This window comes from Delphinus delphis, chromosome 16 (assembly GCF_949987515.2).
Source record: "Delphinus delphis chromosome 16, mDelDel1.2, whole genome shotgun sequence".
Lineage (NCBI taxonomy): Eukaryota > Metazoa > Chordata > Mammalia > Artiodactyla > Delphinidae > Delphinus > Delphinus delphis.
The window spans coordinates 33,080,859-33,106,560 of NC_082698.1; the positions used below are offsets into that span (position 1 = coordinate 33,080,859).

At 45.8% G+C, this 25,702-nt stretch overlaps 3 protein-coding genes across 4 annotated transcripts in view; 1 reads left to right on the top strand and 2 right to left on the bottom strand.

Moving 5' to 3' along the window:
• The window catches only part of PDE6C (phosphodiesterase 6C), a 58,120-nt gene extending 48,129 nt beyond the window's left edge, over nucleotides 1–9,991 (bottom strand). The window contains exons 1-4 of the mRNA XM_060034452.1: nucleotides 9,512–9,991; nucleotides 3,231–3,383; nucleotides 3,037–3,126; nucleotides 1,866–2,006 (exon numbers count right to left, since the gene is read on the bottom strand). Of these exons, the coding sequence (XP_059890435.1) occupies nucleotides 1,866–2,006; nucleotides 3,037–3,126; nucleotides 3,231–3,383; nucleotides 9,512–9,991 (864 nt within the window). The remainder of the gene's footprint in view (nucleotides 1–1,865; nucleotides 2,007–3,036; nucleotides 3,127–3,230; nucleotides 3,384–9,511) is intronic.
• Nucleotides 9,992–14,678: 4,687 nt separating this feature from the next.
• Nucleotides 14,679–25,702, bottom strand: part of FFAR4 (free fatty acid receptor 4) — a 33,356-nt gene continuing 22,332 nt past the window's right edge. The window contains exons 3-4 of the transcript XR_009522343.1: nucleotides 15,799–15,937; nucleotides 14,679–14,874 (exon numbers count right to left, since the gene is read on the bottom strand). The gene's annotated coding sequence lies outside the window, so the exon portion shown is untranslated. The remainder of the gene's footprint in view (nucleotides 14,875–15,798; nucleotides 15,938–25,702) is intronic.
• Nucleotides 19,096–25,051, top strand: RBP4 (retinol binding protein 4). 2 transcript variants are annotated; one of them, XM_060034458.1, is made up of 6 exons: nucleotides 19,096–19,245; nucleotides 19,454–19,582; nucleotides 19,678–19,811; nucleotides 19,960–20,066; nucleotides 23,041–23,253; nucleotides 24,716–25,051. In XM_060034458.1, the coding sequence occupies exons 2-6, from the start codon at nucleotides 19,472–19,474 to the stop codon at nucleotides 24,739–24,741; spliced, it is 591 nt and encodes a 196-aa protein (XP_059890441.1). In that variant the 5' UTR covers nucleotides 19,096–19,245; nucleotides 19,454–19,471; the 3' UTR covers nucleotides 24,742–25,051. The 2 variants fall into 2 exon arrangements, with proteins under 2 accessions (XP_059890441.1, XP_059890442.1); XM_060034459.1 differs by having other exon boundaries at nucleotides 19,963–20,066.

Here is a 25,702-nt window from a genome sequence, read left to right on the forward strand (position 1 = left end):
AACCAAGAATCAAGGAGGTTAAAAGAAGTTGCTGAAAAGAAGCACAAAATCAAAGAACTGACACTACCCAACTTTGAGCCTTACTATATAGCTACCATAATCAAGAGAGTGTGACACCGGTGGAAGAATAGACAAAGAAATCAATGGAACAGAATAGAGAGCCCAGAAATAGACCCACACAAATATTATCAATTGATCTTTGGCAAAGCAGCAAAGGCAATGGAGAAAGAATAGTCTTTTCAACAATTGTACTGGAACAATTGGACATCCACATGCCAAAAAAAAAAAAAAAAGAATCTAGATATAGATCTTATGACTTTCATGAAAAACAACTCACAATGGATCATAGACCTAAATGTAAAATGCAAAATTATAAAACTTCTAGAAGATGACATAGGAGAAAATCTAGGTGAACTTGGGTTTGGTGGGATTTTTTTAGATACAACACCAAAAAATGGAAAAATTAGACTTCATTAAAATTAAAAGCTTCTGCTCTGCAAAAGATACTGTTAAGAGAAAGAAAATATAATACTCTGGGAGAGAATATTTGCAAAACACATATCCAATACAGGATTTGTATTTAAAATACTTAAAAATGAATGATAAGAAAATAACCCAATTAAAAAGTGAGCAAAAGATCTGAACAGTCATCTCCCCAAAGAAGACATACAGATGGGAAATAAGCATTTGAAAAGATGCCCACATCACAGGTCGTCAGGAAATGCAAGTTAAAACAATGAGATACCACTACACACCTATCAGAATGGCCAAAATCTGGAACACTGACAAAACCAAATGCTGGCGAGGATGTGGAGCAACAGGAACTCTCAATTATTGCCAGTGGGCATGCAAAATGGTACAGTCACTTTGGAAGACACTCTGGCTGTTTCTTACAAAGCTAAACATAGTCTTACCATGTGATCCAGCAATAGCCCTTCTTGGTATTTACCCAAAGGAGTTAAAAACTTACGTCCACACAAGAATCTACACACATTAACAGCAGCTTTATCCATAATTGCCAAAATTTGGAAGCAACCAAGATGTCTTGCAGTAGCTGAATGATTAAGCAAACTATGGTGTATCCAGACAAGGGAATATTATTCAGCATTAAAAAGAAATGAGCTATTAAGCCATGAAAAGACATGGAGGAAACACAAATGCATGTTGCTAAGGGAGATAATTTAATCTGAAAAACCTACATGCTGTATGATTCCAACTATACGGCGTTACAGAGAAGGCAAAACTACAGAGGGAGTACAAACATCAGTAGTTGCCAGGGGGCTGGGGAGAGGAAGGGCTCCATAGGCGGAGCACAGAGGGTTTTTAGGGGGGGAAACTATGCTGTGTGATACTGTAATGGCAGATATATGACACTATGTATTTGTCAAAATGCATAGAACAGTATAACACAGAGAGCTGAATGTAAACTGTGGACTTTAGTTAATAATGACATATCAATATCGATTCAACAACTGTAACAGATGTACCGCATCAAGGCAAGATGTTAATAACGGGAAAGGGCGGGGGTAGGGAAGGAAGAGGTCATGTATGGGAACTCTCTGATCTTGCTGCTCATTTTTTCTGTAAATCTAACATTACCCTAAAAGAATAAAGTCTATTAATTAAAAAAAAAAAAGACTTGTTGAAGACATATAGTCAGGAAGTGGAAAAGCCAAGCTTAGATCTTTTTTGCTCCAAAAACGTACATGTTTACCTCTATACCATACTTTCTTGGCACTGGTTCTTACGATCTACCGTGACTAGTAGTTTACATAGCGTATCCATTTTTTTTTAATGGATTGCATTTCATGTGATGTGCATTTTATAGGGGATGTTAGGTGAGACCAAATGTAGGGAACAGTGACCTTCTCCTTGGTCATGTCCAGCAGTCCAATGGAGTATCGTTCACAGTTCAGGTATGTTCTAACAGTGTAGAGAGCTTTGTGAAACTGTCGCTCAACATCTGTGAGCTCTTCAAATACTTTGTTGGCTGACCACATGAGGATCTGAAAGTGAGTATTAAACAGAAAACAATCAGAACAAAATACAGTACGAAGAGGAGCATCAGTCAGAAGAAAGCAGGAGGTGCATCAGATAAAATGAATTGCATTGCAAACAACGCAATTCCATTTCGGCATATGTACATGTCCAACAGATTACTCAGATTTTCTCAGTGGGATGATGAGTAGACCTTTTGCAAGGATGTGGGTTTATGAAAGGGGAGAAGCCATGATTGGTCCCCATGTCCAAATGTTTTGGCTCAAAGGGCAAGTGATCTAACAATAAATGCAGAGACAGTTCCTGGGCAGAGGGTCCAGTATTGGTGGCCCACTGGCTCCTGCCGGTCCCTATGGGGAGAAAGCCACATGCCTCCTTCCATGCATCCTAAGCTAGTCAAAGGTCTCCTTACCCGGACAGTGAGCCCAGGACGAGACCTTGGAAGTCCTCCATCCTAACCACCCTCCCACCATTGTACTCATGAAGAAACAGAGGTCCACAGAGCGGTCCAACTCAGGTATCCTGGCTACCAATGTTGTTCTTTATCCCTCTGGCTCAAGGAGGCAACAGAGGAGTGATGTGCTTCTCAAATTAATACCTTTACTATGTATTGGGTTGGCCAAAAAGTTCGTTCGGGTTTTTCCGTAAGATTTTACAGAAAAACCCAAACGAATTTTTTGGCCAACCCAATACCAGGAGTACATAGTTCTGCTAAAAGCTTTATGTGAACTAATTCATTCAATGACCATTTAATAGTCACAACAACCATGTGGGGTAAGTACTACAATTACCACTGCTATCTCATAGAGGAAGAAACCACAGCCACCCAGGATACGGACCGAAGAAAGCAAGCCAGCTGTACCTACAGATAGAGGGACAGGAAGATGGGGTGGGGGGAGGGGACATAAGAGGACACTGAGGATAGACGTTTGGGGATCTTATCCATGTGGTGTGGATAGGAAGGGTCTGGGCTTGTTGTCTCTGGGTTGCTTTGTCAGACAGGTCAGCATGGAGTGGTTAATGTCACCTTCTCTTTACCTGACTTCTTCGGGATTCAATACTGTACAAGTAGTTGGTATGATGAAGCTTTAGGATGACAGAAACAAAGCTGAGGTATTTGGAAAAGACCTACAGATGGCAGAGAAAAACAAATTAGGTGTGACATCTTTCTTTCAGTTATACAACAAATAAATTTCCTGCGCCTCCTATGGGATGCCCAGGGTTAGCGTTACCTCTTCATCCCGTTTGGAAAATTCAGATGCATCTACTTTGTTAACTGCCATAACCACAGCAAGAACCTCCTTGCCCGTCACGATGGGGGTTGCCAGCAGGTTCCTGGTGACATACCCGGTTTGTCTGTCCATGAAGTCAGAAAAATGGCTGTTCTGCAAGATACATTCACACATTTGCCAAAGCAGCATAGGACCATGAGTGTAGATGTAGAAATGGCAACAGATCGTCCTCTCTAGTCCAAGTCCTACCAACAGATAACCAGGGCCGCTGCACAGTGGTCCCGAGCAAACAGTCCCCACCCACCTCCCACCCTCAATTAGAGAGAATGAATGGAGCACAGAATGAAACTGCCCGTTTCCGAATGAACATTTCCCGCCAGAACTATGGTCTATCCCGGTTAGGCTGAGGTTGGGCCAGGAGAAAAGAGGTGATGTTGTGGCCAAATGGAAAGTGAGGTTCTAAGAGGGAGGCGGGGGGAAGATGCAGGATTACAACAGGCAGATTACAACAGGCAGAGAGCACAGCTGGGATTCCGCAGAGCTCTTCTTTTTAATCACAGCAGTAAAATGTGCACTTGAAACCACTCAACCCATCATAACACAAAGAAAAAATTATTAATCCCCCAAACTCCTCCTCCTTGAGGAAATCCATGTTCCTGCTTAGTACATCTCCTTCTATGCCTTTCTCTCTGCTCAGACAAAGGGTTTACTTTTCTTTTTTTAAATAAAATTTCCTTTTCTAATTTTATACAATCCTTTCGTCACTTAACACTACCTTACGAACTCCCGATGTGTACGATGTGAACCCATCTTCTGGATTCTCGTAGACCGCTCCACAGTGCGGGGGCCCCGGATCTGCTCAGCCAGCCTCTCCTGATTCAGTCCGTTGATAGTTTTCCCCACTGCAAACAATACTGCACTAATCACTCTTGCTTTTATTTTTATGTGATGGACTCCCCGAAGTGGAAATTCCTTTTGCTGGATCAACAGGTATATGCAGTTTTTACTTAACGCTAAGGGCTTTTACAGATGGTTGAAATTCTTACCTCTCCTGGTCATTTATGAGAGGACCACCCTCTTGCCAGCACCAGATACTTATCAGTTTCTCAAAGTTCTACCAAGTCAATGTCTCTCATTCATATTTTTTATTTCTTTCCTTGGGGAAAATGAAGTGTATCATCCCAGATACAAACTTCAAGTAGTAGAAGCGAGAGCTGACTCTAATACAAGAACCACGGAAAGGGCAGAGTGATGAGTTTGGAGAGGCACACAAATGGAAGGGCTCGGAGGAAGGTCAAGGACAGCAGTTATCTTATTAGCTGTAATTGAGAGGAATACCCACTCTAGTTGGGTGTAGACTCAGCCTGCTGTGGGTCCTGACTGTCTCCCCTTTGAGTCTTCTTCAATTAGAACTGAACTTTCCACCTGACTTTGAGACTCAGTGGCCAAAATTAATGTGGTGTTCCTTTCACAAGTTGTTCATTTCTGCATGTTGATGGTGCTTCTAAGAGCAGCACAAATCGTGGAGGCTGGCCTCTGTTCAATTTCCCAAAGTAAAAATGTGAGAGTCCACTGGTGCGTGACTTCCAGGCCAGAGTTTCCAGCAGAGAACAAGGGCTGCTTCGTCAACACACACAGCTCTGCTCAGAGCAGTAGACCCGGGCTGTGCCTCAGAATCACCTGCAGACTGATGCAGATTTGCAGACCTCACAGCAGACCTACCAAATCCTAACTGCCTACAGTGGAATCTGTCTTCACCAGGAATCTGAACTTCTGGCGGATGAATCAGTTCTGTGGAGGATCCTTAGAGATGTGAGATGCTAAGGGATTCAGATGCAGCCCTTGACCCCAGATGTCTTCTATACCTTCCCGAAGTGGAACCACAGAAACCAACTACTTATGTAGGAGGCAGCATTGCATAAGGGGTGAAGAAGGTTCTGGAGTCAGACTCCTTGGCTGAAATGAGGCCCAGATTTACTAGCTGTGAGACCCTGGGCATGCTACTTAACCTCTGCATCCTCATTTTTTAGTCTGAACATGGGAACAATGAGATCATCTACTGTCTAGAGTCTCTGATGTGAAGAGAATAACATAGTGTGGGCAGAGCACTTAGAAAAGAGTCTGACACATATTAATAGTAGGTGCTCACTTAATACTAGGAAGAGAGACCTGGGACTTTGGGGGCCTCCCTGGGTGAGAAGTCATTCTGATTTTGCATTACCATTCTGCTTCTACTTCTAGCTTTCCTAACCCATTCCAACCACTGAAGAAATTAGATGCTCTTAGCTGATGTAGGCCTCCTATGCCCAGGAGCATGCTCGCTCCTGAGGGCTGAGTCTCTGCCCCACACCAACAGAAGCCCTATTTTTTTGCTAACTGCTTTATCTGTGACTTCTCTCTACCTCCTGCAGAACCTTCACTCAGTCCAGAATAGCTCCAGACTTTGGGAGGTTCTTTCTCTTAATCCACTGCTATAGCCCAGGCTGGCTCACTGTCCATCTTCCTCCTAACCCGTTATCCATTACAGAACGTGATCACTTTCACTTACACCGCGATGCTGGGCACTAAAGGAATAACCAAAACGCCCCAAACATGCAGCGTTTCTTGGCAGACGCTCTTCACTCTACAGCTTCAAAACTGGATGCTAGTTTATTCTAGATTCTAAACACAAGGAAATGTTCTTACATTCAATTGGCTGTTTTGAGAAAATGACTTAGAAGTTTCAAAATTTAATGCTTGCTTATCATTGCATCTGAAAATCCTGGACAAAACCATCTGTCAAATTACAGGGTAGGGTGAGGCAAGGTTTTCCAGCTTTGTATTTTCACTGGTTCAAGCAATCCTTGGTGAAGTTGCTTTGAGTAAATCCTGTACCTTTCCGACTGACAAAATCCCCTTGGTGGTCATTCTTCAAAGAAGACAATGAAGGCAACTGGGAACATGGTTTAGAGCAGCGGGCCACCTGGATCCCTCAGCCAATCTTAGCATTGCTAAATTCTGATTAAACATCTCAAGATCCAGAGTCAGAAAGAGAGAAGGGCAGAAAGGGAGCTATAAGCACCCTGTTAATTATTGAAAACTTAGGATTCTCGCATGGCTTTCTTTTAAACCACAGTCAGGAGAACCACCCATAGAGTTAATCACCAGCTTTCCCAATACAATAAGAAATGATTAACTTGTGGAGGATATGTCTCAGTTTCCTGTTATTAAGTTTCCCTGCCTTTAACCTGTTTTAAAAACAGGCCATAATCATTGACCCAGTTTTGGCCACCTACACCCAGCCCCCAACTTCTCTTGGCATTAATATAATATTACCATAGCTTTCATTTATTGAGCACCTACTAGGAGTCAGGCACTTTATGTACATTTCATCTGTACATTTGGTTACTCTGTTTCTCAGGTGCAGAAACACAGTCCATCACGCAGTTACCTTGTCTCAGACCTGGATATACGCCCAGGTCACCTGATTTCAAAGCTCTCACCCGGCACCATGTGGCTTCTCTGTTGCCAAAGCTGGGAGTATCCAGTTCTGCCTCTGGTCTATGTGTGAGAAGTCCTTCCCTCCCTGTGCCCACACTGCCAACCAGGGAGGAGTCCTGTGTGGTCAGGGCTATGGCAAAAAAAAGGAGGCCTTGGAAGACCTGGTTTAGGAGCCCAGACCCAGCACCTCCTGCCTAACTGACCTTGAGAGGATTCTCACATATACAGGATGGAAATAAAAATACGGTCCTTGCCCTCTGCACAGGGTCTCGGCCAGAATCAAGCGAGATAAAGAACGAGAGAAATCTTCACCAAGTGTCAAGTGCAATGAAAAGGTGAAGCGTTAATAGAAATGTCACTTAAAACATTTCCAACTCCTTTCTCTTTGCAGATTTTACCACAACTTAAGTGCGGTGAAACTGCAGGGCTGCGCGGTGGGATGAGGGTGGGAACAGAGCGAGGAGGCCTCATCCTCTCCAGCCACTCTCAGTTACCGACCAGACCCTGGACTCCAGGAGAGATGCAGCCCCCCATGACCGCAACTTCCTGTCTGCCCAAGGGAATAAACTAAAGGCTCCAGGAGCCCTTTCCATCTGATCATCCACAGTTGATTTGAAATTTACTTCCTCCTCTTACATCTGTCCATCCAATAGACCAGCGGTTTTCAACATTGGCTGCATATTAGAATCACCTGGGGAGCTTTTAAAAAGTACTCCTGGCTGTGTCCCAGCCTCTGAGAGGCTGGTGTAATTGGTCTATTGAGAGTCTCACACATCCGTGTTTTTAAAAGAGCTCCCAGTTTGATTTTAATGTGCGTCCAGAGTTGAAAAGCACCATTCTCCGAGGGAAAAAAAAATGCTTAGAAGCAGTAGAAACGGAGAGCAAATGAAGTCTTTGTCCCTCCTCTGAGCTCAGGAGGGTGGGATGGCGTCTGACTTCACACATACTCAGAAAAAGGGAGAACAGAGCGAAGTGACCCCGCCTCCCCCCCATTTACTGCCCTGTGCATATGGGGTGCCCATCATGGACAGCAACACACCCAGGCCACCTGATCGCTTAAGCAGCTCCTTTCTATCATCCTGTCCTCAACAGAACTGGGCTCATTCATAAAGGAGTCGAGCATAAGTCATTTTATCCATCTCTTCTTTTAAAAAAAAAAAAGGTTTTCTGAAAAAAAACATCTTGCGTGTCACTTTCTTAAGTTTGCTGTCCTAGTCATTTTGGAGATGGCCTCAGTTGGAGACTGGCAAGAAGCATATTCCTGTGAGAAAACCTCAGGGTGTGCAGGCATAGCCTCCTTGCTGGGGATCCAAGAACTTTGCCTTAAGGGCCTTTAGTCAGCGGAAGCGGCTGCAGTGGGCCCAGAATCCTACTTAAACCAGCTGAAACGTACTGCAGGGAGGGATGGTAAAGAGAGAGGACTCTCCGGTGCCCAACGGCAACCCTTGCCCCTCTGGGCTGTCCTGTGGCTGTTTGCTGAGCGTTGCTAATGTTTGACAACTTCTGCACCTTCTGGATCCGCACGGCCCCCCTCCTGTAATCAGCTTCAAGAGGCATGTAGGGGATTATCCTCCCGCCTCCAGCTGCCCCTCCTCCACAAGCCGGCAATAAACCTCTACACAGTAAGCATTTCAGGGGCAGCTCCCAATCAATTCTGTTCCATCATCGTCGAACTCTCCCCTTTGCTAATAGCAAATCAAAATGATGGGACGTGTGTGTAGGAGAAGGGCAGGCAGGAGACACTCCAGGCTGTGACCTACGGCTATTGCTGAGGAGGGGGATTATGGGTGATTTGCATTTCCTTCTTTTTGTTTATTTGTATTTTCTAATTTTTCTAAGATGAACAAGCATTACGTTGGTTAGGAGAAAGTTAATTTTTCTGCTTTTAAAAGAGCATAATAATTTATGCAATATACAATTAGTCTTCAGGAGGGTCCAAATGTCCCATTTGCAAGATTGGAAATCTTGATAGACCTGAGTTATGAGGGGCTGAGATGGCCAAATGCACTTAATCATCACCTAAATTCACCTTTTTAAGGCTCCAGATGGCAACATCTGAACTTTCGGAGGGTATCTTTTTTCTTTTTGCACCTTTGATCTATAGGTGGGAGAATCATTCAGGAGCAATTCACCCCCAAACAGCTGAGTGTCTTCAAAGGATCGTGGGTGAGAAGCGGTTCAGGGGTCTTGGCATCTGGTGTATTGGCTGATCATCTCACCAGTGAGCGGCCTGCTTTGCCCTGTTGGTCAGGACAGTGCCCAGAGCACAGAGGAGGTGTAAGGGAGCAGGTGTGGACTGTACCAGGCCCAGGTGAGGCTGCCCAATAAAACACCCAGCATTCCATGGGGCACACATTATCCCCTGTTGATCTCAAATTCAGATAGAACTGGAAATCTTGTAATTTTTTTTTTTTTTTTTGTGGTACGCGGGCCTCTCCCTGTTGTGGCTTCTCCCGTTGCGAAGCACAGGCTCCGGACGCACAGGCTCAGGGGCCACGGCTCACGGGCCCAGCCGCTCTGCAGCATGCTGGATCTTCCCGAACCAGGGCACGAACCCGTGTCCCCTGCATCGGCAGGCGGACTCTCAACCAACTGCGCCACCAGGGAAGCCCTGAATCTTGTAATTTTATTTGCTAAATCTGGCAACTCTCGGCCCCGGTGCTCCTCTTCCCCACCACCCACTCCCCAGCCAAGCCAATGTCACGAGGATGGCCCCTGGACCCCCGCTCTCTTTCCCAGTGTTCCTCCCCGACGCCACCAAGGCCTCCTCTCCGCTCCACTGTCACCATCAGGCCACTTACCTTTTTCACATCTGGGACATTGAAGGTTTTCTTCGTGTGAGCAACCCAACCCACTATCCCGACGTCCAGTGGAAAAACAACTTCTCTGTCGGGGACCACCAGGTTGTCCTCGAACTTGGAGGTGGAGGTGACGTCGAGCAGCTTGGAGGCCACCTCGGGCGAGCCGTTGCGTGCCCGGCACAGGAACATGCTGCAGCGGTCCGCCCGCAGCAGCTGTGCCAGCCTCTGCAGGGCCTTGTGCGCCGCCAGCTCCACGCTGCCGGCCTCCTCCCGCAGGGCCTCCAGCAGCTCCAGGCACAGGGCCGCCTCCTCCATCAGCGTCAGGCCCGGGAAGGACGCGCGGGCCGGCGCCTGCGCACCACCGGGCTCCGAGATTTCTCCTGCCGCCTCCCCCCGCAGTTTCCGGTCGAAATACGCCTTGGCAAACTGAGGGTTGTCCTCCAGGTATTTCTCCACCGTCTCTTGGCTGATCTCACCCATGGCGTGGCTTGCTTTGCTGCTCTTGTCCAGAATGGAAGACCCTCAGAGCACCACCAGAGGCAGAGTGCCAACAAAGAGGTACCTCCTGGTCAAAGATACCGGGAAAGCCCTAAGGGGCACCTCACAGGACCCCCAAAGGCTGAGCAGAAAGGTTGTTTAGCAGAGCTTTCAAACGACCTGTAACTCTTGGGATATGACAGAAGGTCCTGGCTTAGAGTGGGATTCAGGAAGCATGGGATTAAAGAGTTCTTCAGGACGCGAAATCCCCAAGCATTATTAGCTCATAAATCCTCAGAGAATCCGCAGAGCGTCTTAGATCAGCCAACCAAGTAGCAAGTCAAAGTGACCATTCCAGAAAAATAGCTGAACCGTGGCTGCTGTCGGCGACAAGAAGAATCATGGATATATCCATTAATTATATTCCATAGGCATTGACAATACTACTTGTTCTTTCACGATAGCTCTATGAAATAAAACTATTTAGACCTCGGAAATGTCTGTTTGTTTATATGGCAACTTGAATGAACACTTGGGGGAGATGGAAGGGTTTAGCATAACACAACATAAAATCGAATATTAATCTTTCCTTTTCTTAAAAGTCCTATGATCAGCCAGATTGCTTGGCCTACTCTTTTTTTTAAATCCTCACCTCTCAGTTCCCCTCATTTAAAAACTTGACCTCGGAAATGTTTTAAGGGAACAGACCTTTGGCTTATTCTAGAGAGGTGAACATGGAAAAATATTTGCCCATGATTCAAGCCTAATCAAGCCGCAATTTATACAATAATCCTTGTCAAAAGACATGATCATAAAAGGCAACCCATGCGGCTGCCAACTAGGTTTTCCTGCTAAGCATATTAATTTGGATTTTGTTTTCCACAGTAATAGGCAGACCTCATGCCTTTTTGCTCCAAGGTACAGTTGGTTAAATCTACTGGATAATACCTGTCTTGTCTGTTGCTAGGATATTTTACATCTCGGGGGCTTCTGGCGTGGAAAAAACACTTGCCGCTACTTACTTTTGTTTAATGTTCAGGTTATCAAGCTTTTACATAGATTAAGCACATTTTCCCAAATACTTAAACACTATTATGCAACTAATAAGCCGAACTACACATTTCATGAACCAATTTCCTTGAATATTTACAGGCTGATTTCAAATTTAGTCAAAGGTCTTTTAAGCATTTCAATAAAGCTACAAACTTTATATGGAGAATTCTCTTGAATGAAAACATACGTAACAGTTACAGTGACTCCAAAAGTTACTGTTTCACCCACATTTAAATCCACTTCAAAAATAGCAAGGCTATGGGTTTCATTTATTTCTCTAGACCTAATGCTTACCTCGCTAGAGTGATAATGGTCTTCTTAGACAGAAAAGAAGAAGAGATCCATTGAGGCTTCAGGTTCTAGGTCATGAGATAAGAGATTCTTGATGGGAACATGGTTTTCCCAGGGGAACAGAACCCACACTTGCATTTGTTGAACCATGTCACTTCCTATGGTTGAGTCCACTTGCTCCCTCAAAGGGTCTTGTGAAGCACACACCCTTTCTTGCACCTCCCTCTGTCACACCCAAGTCTAGTCTCAGGAGGGTCCTCCTCAGATTACTGTTTACTTCATAATATCCGAGTAGCATCTCATTATAATTAGAATAATGCACAGGTTTATCTCCTAAGAGAAAGGAGTTGAGTCAGCTGAGTCACACCTATGGGACCACCATTCATCTTCTAACACAGTTGCGGACACTCTTTCTCCCTGGTTGTTCTGTGTGACAGTGCAGTTCCCACTTCTCTCAAAAGCATGTGTGTGCTCACAATTCCCATCCTCTCCTCTTTACACACAGAGAGACAAAAACACATACCCATATCCCATACACAGATTTATACTTGAGGTATAAATCTGTGTATGGAAAAAACCAAAATGCCCATATATGTTTACATTCCTCTACTTATAAAAATGAAAATGAGGGCTTCCCTGGTGGCGCAGTGGTTGAGAGTCTGCCTGCCGATGCAGGGGACACGGGTTCGTGCCCTGGTCTGGGAAGATCCCACATGCCACAGAGCGGCTGGGCCCGTGAGCCATGGCCACTGAGCCTGCGCATCCGGAGCCTGTTCTCCGCAACAGGAGAGGCCACAACAGTGAGAGGCCCATGTACCACAAAAAAAAAAAAAAAAAGAAAATGAATTCTAAAATGAAGCATATTCTTTTATAGTCAGCATTCTGTGTTTTGAAAACTTTATTTATTTATTTATTTTTTGTCTGAGTTGGGTCTTTGTTACTGTACGCGGGCTTTCTCTAGTTGCAGCGAGTGGGGGCTACTCTTCATTGCAGTGCATGGCTTCTCATTGGGGTAGCTTCTCTCCTTGCAGAGCACGGGCTCTAGGCGTGCCAGCTTCAGTAGTTGTGGTGCACAGGCTCAGTAGTTGTGGTGCATGGGGTTAGCTGCTCCGCAGCACGTGGGATCTTCCCGGACCAGGGATCGAAACCATGTCCTCTGCATTGGCAGGCGGATTCTAACCACTGAACCACCAGGGAAGTCCACTAACTACTTTTAGATTCATTCATTTGTTTGTTCTTCCAATACGTGTCTACTGATGGTCCACTATAAGCAAGACATCATACTAGCTCCTGCGGTAGAGACTCCATGTTCCCCTTTTTTCTGATTTCCCTCTCCTCCGAGTTGTACGGGAAGATTATTCTTCTCTGCCCTCCTCCCCCAGTAGGGCCATGTGACTAATTTTGACCTACGGGTTGTAAGCATAAACGTCTCTTCCAAGTAGGAACAATCAATTCCCAGAGTGAGACCCTGGAGCTCCCCCTTCTCCCTGCTGCCACGCCAGTGCCAGATGTAGGGGCCTCATGAGTCCCTGAGTGAGGATGTCATGGAACAAAGCCCCCTGCTGACCTGAGATGGACATGTAGCATGAGTGAGAAATAAATCCTTCTTGTGTTCAGCCTTTGAGATGTGAGGGTTGTTTGTTACTGCAGCATAACCAAGTCAATCCTGACTGAACACAGGGGATGAGTAAGCCTTGGCTGCAGCTGTACAAGCACTAGTGGTGTAGCAAAGGAGATACTATTAGGACACAGAAAGTCATGAAGCACAGAACAGAATAGGATAAAAGCCAGAAGTGAGGTACATACATATAGCTATGAGACTTTACGTGATGTGGATATGGGATCATATCTAGACTGGGTAGAGGTGGAGTAGAAATCGAGTGTGAGCCAGGTAGTGGTAACAGCAGAAGCAATAGCATGGAATGCAGAGTAACAGGGGGACTAGTGAGAGATGAATCTAGAAAAGTAGGTTGGGCCCAGATTAGGGCCTCAAAGGCTAGCTGAGGATTCTGAACCCTGGAAACTCTTAGGGGTAAGAAATGACATTAGGGTTCTTCTCTACAAACTTAATCTGGTCATGCTTAAAAAGGTGACTTGGAAGAAAGAAATACTGGACATTAGGAAACAAATTAAGAAGCTATATTGCATTTGGTTCTTTATCAAATACCCTAAAAATGTGTGCAGGCTTTGCCTCTGCAACTCTTCTTTGACCCTACAACTCTTCTTTCTTCTGAATTACAAAAGTAATTAAGGCTGTATATGATTAATGTAGTTACAGGGGCGTTCATCAAAAGCACAATTATAAATGGAAAAGATTAGAAATAGCCTAGGAGGTTGAGTAAATAAATGACATTATACTCATACAATAGGAAACCATACATTAATTAATAATCCTATTGTAAAGGTCTGTTTATTGATATGAACAGATATTTATTATGTGCAATAAATTGCAAGATACTATTGCAGTATGATTCCACATACACACATACATATATGGAGGTGTGTATACCAAAATGTTAACAGTGATTATTCCAAAGTGGTGGAATTCAATATAATATTTTTTTTTCTTCTCTTTTGCTTACCTGATTTTTCTAAAGTATCTACAGTGAACATATATAATTTATATAGTAAAGAAATTCATTCATTATAAACAAAGTTTTTAAGGCTATTCTCACAGGCTATGGGTGAGGGTGCTTGGGAATGAAAAAGGAAGGGACAAATGCGAGACATAATTTCAGGCAACAATCAACAGGACAAGGGAATTGATTAGTTAGGAAAGGCAAGCAAGAAAGAGGGATCACTTCTGACTACTCTGCGTATTGGATGACATTTGATAAAGACAAATATTTTTTTAAGGGAAGTACTGGAACCCAGCCTTTTAGTGCACTCACAAATATCCTTCTCCTCCTCCCCTGTCCTTGACTGAATCCCATCATCCCTGCTGCTCTTTTTCTGGGGTAGTCCTTGCAGAGTCTCTGCCCTGTGTTGACAAGACTTTTGTGTCTCTGTCCTAAGCACTGAAAAAACAAAAATAAGAAAATGTAATATTTTTAAAATGACCAAACAGACACTTAGAATAAATTTTTAACACTACAAAATAATTGTTGACTTTGTTAAACTTCACCATTTATATCAGCATTTCCAGTTCGTTTAAAGAATACGTTTTTAAAGAATAGAACAGTAACTAGTGGGAAGAACGAGGAAAAAGACCAATATCTTAGATGTTACAGACATTCCCAATCATTTATTTAGACAAAGCATCTCAGAAACAATAACTAAATTGATGTGAAAACTCCATTCCATTTACACAGAATATTTTTAGAAAGATAAGCCACAAGTAATGATAATTAAAAAGTGATCATAAGAATAGCTAACTTTAACACAGACAGAGAATGAACTTGAGGATACGGGGAGGGGGAAGGGTAAGCTGGGACGAAGTGAGAGAGTGACATGGACATACATACACTACCAAATGTAAAATAGATAGCTAGTGGGAAGCAGCCGCATAGCACAGGGAGATCAGCTCGGTGCTTTGTGTCCACCTAGAGGGGTGGGATAGGGACGGTGGGAGGGAGACACAAGAGGGAGGAGATATGGGGATGTATGTATATGTATAGCTGATTCACTTTGTTATATAGCAGAAACTAACACACCATTGTAAAGCAATTATACTCCAATAAAGACGTTAAAAAAAAAAGAATAGCTAACTTTATAATATATAATCTGTGCCAGGCACCCTTCTAAGACCCTTATATATATATCATCTCATTTCATCCTAACAATAACCTTATGAGGTGTGTATATTATTATCTGTATTTTACAGGAGACAAATCGAAGCACAGAGAAATTAAATAACTTGCTCAAGGTCACACAGCTAGTGATAGTGACCTACCCCAAACTACGAGCTTAAATAGGAATAAATTTTAAAATACACCCATGAGGTGTACAAGATACCATAATAGCTGCTATAGGGGATCATACAAGACTTTTCCTTTAAGGAATTTAAAATCTAGACCTATATAATAAAATGTTAAACACCAATACAAGACTTAAATTAAAATTCCAGGAACTCATTTTAAAAGCCTACAGATATATCAAAGAATGGTTTAACTTCCTTAATCTTTCTGTTTAACAAATTTACATTTTCCAATAGTATACTATACTCATGAACACATGTAATATTTAATTGCTAAAATTTTCCACTGCAGTTAACTATTTCTGCAGGAAGTAATGCTTATTTAACAGCCCCCCAAAAAAAATGCACATGAGGTTGAAGCACTAACATAAAACTCACAACAATAGACTGGACTAACCTTGTGTATTTTGGATCATTATATTGGACCCCGCTCTTCAGCTCCACTTTAGCCAAATTCTCTGCTCCTACCATTATTCATCACCAAAAGGCATCCTCTAATGGCAGGGATTTCAGGCACATCATGACAGTCAACCACAAAGGGCCCTCTCACCTTGCACATTTGCTCTCATGACAGCTTCTGCCTGCACCAAATTGATGGACATGACCAGGTATCTCTGAGATAATTCATTTGGTGGAATCCATGTTATTTTCAGCGAAATTGATGAAACTGACTGATGGCTTTGTAATCACTGAAAAAATTTTTATGAAAAAAATTAGTTTGACTTTTTGTACTTGAAAACATTGGCTAAATAACTAATCTTTCCATTTTCCCACCAATTATTTTGACATCTTTTAAATGCAGTCAGAAGACAAATGCTACCCAATTTCCTTGTTATTAATTTTTCTTGGCCTCTCTGTCAGGATGTGGATGTAAATATCAGTTTGTACAAAATGGAGCTAGTTGGACATGCTTAATTTTTATGAGGCTAAGGACATAAATTTCTTGCATTAGTTCTTTTTTTCAATTAGGGTAAAACACTTTTCAATATTTCCTAGGAATTAGTGACTTGCTTGCTGCTGTATTAGTTAAGGTAACGCTAGCTTCTGTTACAGGTAACCCCTAAATCCCAGCAACTTAATCGAATGGAAGTTTATTTCTCATTCACACAAAGATAATCACTGGTGGGGTCCCAGGCTGATGGAGGCTTCACCAGCCAGCAGATGAGGAAAGACAGACAGCAAGGACAATTAGACGGGCAGCTTTTATAAGCCCCGTCTGGGAATGACACACAGCACTTTTGTCCACATTCCACTGACCAGAACATAGGCATGTGATCTTACAGAGCTGCAGGAAGTGAGGAGGTGCCCTCTGGCAGGGTGGCTTCTTTCCAACAACTCTACACCATGGAAGGGAAGTGAAAACTTTTTTGGTGAAAGGACAGCTAGCCATCTCTGCTACAGTTGTTAAATCCTGGGAAATTATATTTTAGAAAGAGTGACCTCTGACCAGGTCATTTTAGAGAAGGATTTTATAAAGCTTACCTAAAGTGACTGATTTCGGTAAAACAAATTAAATCAATATCTATTGAGCAAGCACCTACTATGTGTAAGTCTCTTGAGAAATCCTGTGGAAAAGTTGGGGGGGGGTGGATACCAAGATGAAGGAAACATGGTCTGTCTCTCCACAAAGTATGACAAGGCAATGAACTTTTGTGTATATTATATACAGTCCATAAGATGTAATTTAGACCATAATTTTACTTCTAGAAGAAAAAAAGAAAAACGTTTGCAAAGAGAATATTTGTTTTATTTTCTGATTAAATATTTTCACTGTTGGAAAATTTGGAAATTACCAAAAAGGTACAAATCAGTAATAAACCTTTAAATGTCCCTAATCCTATCACACAGGTAATCACTGTGAACACTTTTCCTGTTGATATTATACCCACATCTGCATATTTAAAAAATTATTTTATGAAGATAAATTTCAAAGCACCGAATTTAAAAACACCAGTTGACCTGTACTCACGTGTTTATAAACATGAAGAAATTCGAGTGAGCATGCCAACAAACTGTTTTCCTTTGCTGGTGTCTGGGACACCAAGATTCATGATTTATCATTAAAAGAGAGGGGGGTGGGGGAGGAAGAACAGTTACATCAACTTTTAAGCATCTAACAAATAAATAAAAACGTATTGCTGCAAAAACAAGCTCCATAAAAATGCATTGAAATCCCCTATATTCATTTAACATATGGCACGAGCAAGGACCCCAAGAATACGCTCTGGAAGAAACAGTTGACAAGGGCTGGGAGAATGAGGAGAACTTTTCTGGCACTCATAACGGTCCAAAGGCAATTGGGCTCAGCCAGGAGCTCTCCATCACTGGAGGTGCTGGAGGACAGGCTGATAGATCTCTACTTTGGAATGTCAAAGAGGGGATCCACGCATTGGACACGAGATAGAGAGGTACCCTAAAGTCCTTTCCCACCTAGGGAGCATAGGTACTACCACATGTATGGCCACACGCGGGGTCCCTGCAGGAGCAGCTCTGGAGCAGACCTTATTTGAGCTGTTTGGGATTATACATCTTGTGATAAAATTAACCTCACCAGAAGACCTCCTAGTTAGCTGGTAGGCCTGAAACAGGGCTTTCTTAGCAGGAAGAAGGAGGCAGTAAGGAGTTAATTGCATCATCGTTGGCACTCCCGAGACAGCCCGAGAGTCACAGGAAAGTGGCAGGAGCCACAGGTGTTTTTTTTCAGGAGGCTCAGAAGTAACCCGAATGCCCTGTGAAGACCATCAAGTCTTTATGTCTCTGTTTGGCAGCCACCCTCCTCTACCTCCACCCGCTCTTATTTCAGGTCTGGCGGTAGCAAAATGGACCACATTCATCTCGGTCCTTTCCAGTTTGGGCCATGGAGACACAGCTGATAGTGTACAGCAGGCATCTTTACAAAAAAAATAGCTCTTTGCCATATCCCTAATTCTCATTCAGTCCAAAGCTGCATCTTCTGACTGCTTTGATCAGAGTAGAGGAACTCTTAACTCTGAATAGAAAGAGAAAAACACGGTCAGTGAATTGTGCCACGACTGCACAAAATCACATAGCTAGTCACAGCACTTCGACTTAATTGTCCATTGACGTTATAGAGTTTGTTCACCTCCCCCTCTTCTCCTCTCCTCAGTCAATTCACCTTAGCTGTTTTGAAAACAAAACAAAATTCCATTCTGGCTTTGAAATAAAATTGCAGCATAAACAATTGGTAGGTGTGTTTCCAAGTGGCTTGAGTGAAGTGTCACAGAGTAAGTAGGCGACCACCGAGGTTGCTAAAATATTTCCTGTCCTGACCAGGGTTGCGTTTCTGGAGAATATTTAACAGGGAGGGTTTTAATGCTTCTAAAGATGTTGAAACTAAAGAACAAATATTGATCCAGAGAGCACCACAACTCCCCTGAAAGAGAGTAAAAGACATCCTTTATAAAATGAAAAACTACTTGGCGGAAACAGTCCCAGACCGCTGCACAAGTAGCCCTCAGAGGGCCGAGGGGCCAGTTGCGCACGGCCCGGCCCAGGCACTAACGCACCGGGCAGCACCGCAGATGCCCCTCGCCCTGGGAGGCCACGGTCTTCCCGCCAGACCGACCTGAGCCTCCGGCCAGAGAAATTGGGCCCCGAGGCCACCCCAGGCCGCAGCTGGCACCCGTGTTGGGTAACTAGGCCAGGGCTGGTTCCCGCGGCTCGCCGCCGCCGGAGAGTTGGGCTCCGCCGAGGCCACCCCACGCGGCAGCTCCACAAGCCCCGGGCGGCGCTGGAGGTGAGGCTCTCGCCCAAAGGCACCCTCCCCGCGCCCAGGCGTCGGTGAGTCAGGGCGCGTTATGCAAGTCCTGGCCCGCCGGCCCCGGCGCCTCCCCCTCGGTCTTTCATCCCGCGCAGTTACGAAAGCGCGACCCCCTCCCCCCGGAGCTTTATATAATGCGGCCGGGCGGCCCCAGCTCGCCTCCCTAGCTCCACGCGCGCCCGGACCCGCGACCAGGCTTGAGCGCAGCTCCCGACCGTGAGCGGCGGCCCGGCGGGACCGGGGGGGCAGGCGCGGGAGGGACGGGGGGCCGAGATGAACGGGATGGGGGTACGGGGGCAGGAGGGATGGGGGACCGGGGGCCGGCGGGATGAGGGCTCGGCGCGGGCGGGATGGGGTCTAGGGACTGGCAGTGGCGCGTCGGCTGGTCCGGCCGCCAGGCGCTCACGGCGCGCGGTTCCCTCAGGGCGGACTCCTGAGCAAGATGGAGTGGGTGTGGGCGCTGGTGCTACTGGCGGCGCTGGGCAGCGTCCGGGCGGAGCGCGACTGCCGGGTGAGCAGCTTCCGAGTCAAAGAGAACTTCGACAAGGATCGCGTAGGTATCTGCGTCCCGGATGCGCCCCGTTCCCCTTTACCGGCGGCCGGCCATGCGCTCCCGGACACCAAACGCTGCTCTACTCCCTTCCCCAGTTCTCCGGCACCTGGTATGCCATGGCCAAGAAGGACCCCAAGGGCCTCTTTCTGCAGGACAACATCGTCGCCCAGTTCATGAACGAGAATGGCCACATGACAGCCACGGCCAAGGGCCGAGTCCGTCTCTTTAAGTCAGTGACCTATGGGGGGCTGCGCTCTGCGCTGCAGGGTCCCCCGGGCTGAGCACCAAACCCTGTTTGGGGAGGGACGGGAGCACCCGGGGTGGGATGCAGGGAGCCCTTCGCCCAGCCTGGCTCATGATCCCTTTGGCTTCTGCAGTAGCTGGGACCTGTGCGCAGACATGCTGGGCACCTTCACAGACACCGAGGACCCTGCCAAGTTCAAGATGAAGTACTGGGGCGTAGCGTCCTTTCTCCAGAAAGGAAGTAAGTAGTCGGCTTAGTGGGACTGTCTTGGAGGATGGGAGACATACCTAGCCAAAAGGCTGGGTTTCTCTTCTAGTGGCACCCTTGGGAAGAACGGTCTGTAAGCAACCAGAACTCTCAGCAGGGCTTAAAGCTAGAGGGGTGAAACTGCAAGCAGCCAGGCCCCTTCACTGCGCCCACCCCATCCCCCAGCTCAAAAACCTGGCCCAAGCTCAAAAGGCTCTTGGGCCTGTCACGTGACCTCCTCCTGCCATTTACCCATAAGGCCAGTGTGCCAGGGGGTGTGGCCTTCTCCATGCTTAGACCACCCACCTCCTCAAGACCCAACTCACATCACCACCCAACCTGGTTTTGCATTTCCTCCATTTCTTTAGGCTGAATCCCTGAAACAGCTTGACTACCAGGGGCCCAGCAGAGGCTCAGAGACTCTCATCCAAGGACGCAGGGAGCATTTATGCACAGGGTTGACTCACTCCAAGGTGCCCTGCCTGCCGCTGCTGAGATTCTGAGCCAGGCACAGTGCTCTGGGTGACAGTGACCTCTTCCCTTTCTCCCAAGCCCTGAAACTCACATGGGGAGCAGGGTGTTAAGAACTCTCAGAAGAGCATCCTAAAATTCAGCCTGACGTAGATGTTCGAGAGCATACATGTACATGCTCTTTCCACTTTTTCCTCATTTCTCCTAAGTTTCAAATCTGCAGTCTACTTGGTACCTAGAGAGTAATGCAGGCCACAGGGGACATATCATGGAACCACAGAGATGGAGAGTTAACCCTGTGAAGGGGGTTCAACATGCAGATGAATAAACTGAGGTCAAGAGAAGGTAGGGCTTTGTCCAAGGTCATGCAACAAGTTTGTGAGAGCCAGTGTCAGAAGCCAGGGGTTCCAGCTCCCAGGTCAGGATTAGGTGGCCCTGAACAGCAGGGACTCCTAATACAAACCAGTTTTTACAGTTTTACAGACTACTGTTGGAACTCTCCTGGGAGATAGGCCCCAGAGGGCTGTTCAGGGGGACTCTTAGCTTGGTGAGCCAGGGCAGAAGTGTCCTTTCATGCAGCCCATCTACACGGGGCACGCACACCTTGACTTCCTCTACAGTTGTGTTAGATGAGTTTTTACTTTTTTTTTTTATCGAATTGCATCTTCAGTATTGATTTACACTGTACATATGGAGTTGCTATTCAACGAGGGGAAAAAAGCTTTTATCCTTAGAGGTAATAAAGATTTTTTCAAATAACGCAGCGAAACTTCCAGAAGTGATCCATTTAGAGTAAAAGATAAACTCTTCTGATAATGGATTACAAAAATCAGTACCACGGGGCACAAGGTTACTAATTTTTAGAATCTGCATCTTATCAAACAGACGAGCATGGCCACCGCCGAGCAGTCGTATGGCTTCCCCTGACCCCCACATCCCGGTGTCTGACACATTCCCCATGGGAAAGCCTGGGAGGTTCAGGGGTGGCTCAGTCTTCCTCCTGGCGGGCCTGCAGTGGGCTGAAGAGGGGCCTCACCACCCACCGCTGTGCAGCTCTCCTACAGGGTATGGGTTTGGGCTGAGCCCCTTCTAGGCAGGGACTCCCAGGGTTCTCAGAGCCAAGAGGCACACCCAGAGGTGACTTAGGCGAGGATTAGCAATCTCCCTTACACCCTTAGTGCTGGGGGATCCAGGTTCCCCTGCGTTCCTGCAGCACAGAACATGACATAGAGCAGAGATCATCACTTGCCTCATGACCTGGGTGTGAAATGGAGACACGGAGGCTTTGCATTTCTAGTTTCTTATCCCCTGTTGCCCCCAGTTTATTTATCGCCTGGAGACAGCGTGGTGTAGAGGTTAGGTATGGGGGCTCCAGAGTCAGAATGAAACTCAGTTCTGTCCTGCTCTTGGTGATACTGGGTGAATTACTTAATTTCTCTGTGCCTCAGTTTCCTTATCTGGAAAATGGGGATGATAGTGTGCACTTTCAGGTCGTTGTGAAAAATAATTGAGAAAGCACAGAAAGTGTCCATACAGTGACTGATACTTAACTAAGTGCTCAGAAAGTCTTGGTCATGGTTATACATCAACAAGAATGTTAAGCAGAGATGTGACACATTTTACCAAATGTGAGGTGTTTGGATATCCACATTGTTGTTTCTCCATGACAAACCTCTCACATACATTCTTACTAACGTGGTTTCCCCATCCTGTCTTTATTGACGTTAGTACCACCTTTGTTTACACTTACGCTTCATGGCTTACATCCCAGTCTTAGGAAGAAATATAGTCTAAATTCTTCAAGGGCTCAGCTCTGCCTCTGTCAGGAGAGCTCTGAAGAGTATGAGCTCTAAGAAAGAATATCTGATGTCAGAGGATAGGCATCTTGTGCCCTCAAGGCAGAACATACCCTCTTTTGCCAGCTTGGAGAAGTGAGTCGGGTTACTAAGCCAGAATTAGGGTGGAGCCAGAAAAGCCATGAACCAGATCACCCAGTGGACTGAGAGGCAGGAGAGCAGTGTGGATAGTGAGAGGGCCGGGAACTAGCTGATACGGATCAGTGCCAAGGATTCATCCTGCTGTTGGGGGTGACATACGTTGGTGGCCGTCAATATCAGCCACAAAGGCACAAGATATTGTCAGAGGGTAGATGGAGGAGACATCAGTAGAAAGGTCTAGGCTGTGGTTTTGATGGGTCCACATTCTCGATTGTTCTTTGGAAAGATACGATCACATTTATCATCAGGGAGAGAAAGAATTATTAAAGTGAATGAGGTTCCCCCCACCACCGACTCCAGTATTTTTTCCTGTAAAGGACAAGATCCTTTCTCATGGTCCCAATTTTCTAAGAGCTGTCAGAATTCTCTGTAGTCTCCTGCTTCCTAACTCCTGAATCCAGTTTTGGGAAGTGGCTGGCTTCCGGGGCCAGGCAGTAAGTTTCCTTGACATCTGAGTGGCGGAGGGAGATGTAGTGGCCCCATGGCTTTCTGCCTTGCAGACGATGACCACTGGATCATTGACACGGACTATGACACCTATGCTGTGCAGTACTCCTGCCGCCTCCTGAACCTCGATGGTACCTGCGCTGACAGCTACTCCTTCGTGTTCGCCCGTGACCTGAACGGCTTTTCCCCGGAGGTGCAGAGAATCGTGAGGCAGAGGCAGGAGGAGCTGTGCCTGGCCAGGCAGTACCGGCTGATCGCTCACAATGGTGAGTGCTGTGTGGGAACAGGGCACCGGCTGCTCGCCCTTAAGGGTCCCCGGGTCTGCATGCCCTGAGATGCATTTCATCTGCATGCGAGAGAAGACAGGGCGTCCTGGGAGCCCCCTCTGAGCCCGTCTTCATCCCTCCTGACCAGATCTTTCACTGGCCTTATCATGGGGACGATGCAGAAGGAGTGGGCAAAAGCCTTTTTCCAAAACCTTGGCACTTTTAATTAAGTAAAACTGCAGGGGACAGACGCTTCCTTTTTATCTGCCGCCTTAGGCTCAGTCTGTGGTCACATGATTTTGCTCCTGGCTGCACTACCCAAAAAACCATTTTGACTAGATTAATATTGTCTGGGGAATTGAGTGGCCCCAGTGAAGAGCTGGGCATTGAATGTGGCATTTGGTGTAAAAACAACTTAAAGAGAGACATCACCATAGCAAGTTCAAAAGAGAGTGATTTCAACAAATGCTCTTTTTCTGATATGGAACTAAATATCCAGTAAGTTGACTAGCTGGTTTTCCTCACTTACGTTTTTTGAGATCCCCTGGAACACCCATTGAATCTTTTTATGGCTATTACTCTTGTCTGATCTTGATTTAAAAGCCAGTAATATTCTGGAAGAAAGTGCACATTTTATTTTGAATAGACACTCACTCCCATGGGAAACTGGGTTTCAAAATCCAAACAGGGTAATGCTAAATTGTGGGGGAAAAAAGGGAACAAAACTGAACTTCTCTGTTGGTCATCTAACTAGCTAACCCACACTACACCAAACAGATATGAATGCAGACCAAACAAGTAAATAAATAAGATTTTCATGTTTCACCCAGGGGCAGCCTAAGTGTAGGGCAGGATCTCACCCCAGCCAGGCTCCACACCAAGCCCTTTGCCTGCCTTATCTCACTTAATCCTGGAGACACCTCATGAAGTAGGTATTCTCATTATCCACGTTCTACAAGATGAGAAAACAGAGGCTGAGAAAGATTACGAAGGTTGCCCAAGATCTTCAATAGATAGCTGACTTGGATGCAAACCAAAGTGGTTTTGTGACTCTGAAGCCCCTTGTGGCACCGCCTGGTGACATATGACACAGGACATGGTGAACACTCTATAAAACTGCTAACAGAGTAGCTGAGGTCAGGCTGACTTGGCCCTCACTTCCTGAAACAGGAGGACATACCCACATCCCTGTGAAATGCAGTGAGGCAAATTTAAGACAGGTAAAAAACAGCACTTTGATACAGGAGATCCTATGCTCTGGGGCCCACCCCATCACCCCCAGAGAAATTCAGAGGGTTTCAGAAAGCCTTGAAGATGTTTATGAATTAGAGCCATATCTAGCTATAACCTTACAAGAAGCATTTGAACAAAGCCGAGCCCTAAGGTCATCGAATATTCACTCTCTACATTTAACACCAGCTCCATATTTCTGTCATTAATATCTTTGTTTTCTACATTTCAGGTTACTGTGATGGCGAATCAGAATGAAATATTTTGTAGCAACACGGAGGGTGTCGTTTCATTAGGAAACTTCCTATTAACTCACTCAGCCTTCAACTCTTAGAGTTTAGTTTGCACCGCTCTCCTCCCCTCCCCTCCCCTCCCTTCCCCTCCCCTCCCCTCCCCTCCCCCACGTAAACATAAAACATTCAGTACAGGTAAAAATATGTGTGGGGATAAGTGAATCTCTTTGCACTCAAATGTCTGTGTTCCCTGGAGTTTTCTAAGGAATCATTTGAGGATTAGGATTAGGATTAGGATTCCAGACTTTGATTTATTAAAATATAGGAAATACCTATTTCCTGTGATTTGGGTTTTTATTTGTGTTCGCGTCTGTGTTGAAGTGAGTTCTGCAGGTGGCTGGGTAGGATGCACTTTTTATATACCGGGAGGGGTTCTTCTCTCCCGGCTCTTTATGACCTTTGGCCTGTTCTAGTGCCTAACCTCCATTATTAATGAATGTGGCTTCTCTTAACTTCCTGAAAAAAGGGATTTCCCCATTAACCCAGGAAGGCCTTAACTACTGAGGCCACAAGAGGTGAGTGTAGGTTAGGCCAGGCCAGTGACCCCAGCCTCAGGCAGCCCCAGGCCCTGGAGGCGGGCAGGGGGGGTGGGCTTACCCCGAGCTGGTCTGAGACGCCCAAGAGGCATGGGTTGGGGTGAGCTCTAAGAAACGCCCCCCCAGCCCTTCATTGTCTCTGGCACCTAATTCACTTCTTATTTCAGCTGTGGGCAAAAGGCTGCAGGAGAAGAGGCCATGGGCTTCCCGGGGGGAATCAGGAGACGGATCATGGCGCCCCTACCTACAGTGTGCGGGAAAGGGGAAGTAGCTGGGTCTGGGGCAGGACACCAGTGTCCCACACCATTAGCAGCGCTTGTGAACACTAACGTATAGCTGCATACAAAGCCACGTGCCTCAGTTTCCCAGGAGTTCCTAGGAGCCTCAGTT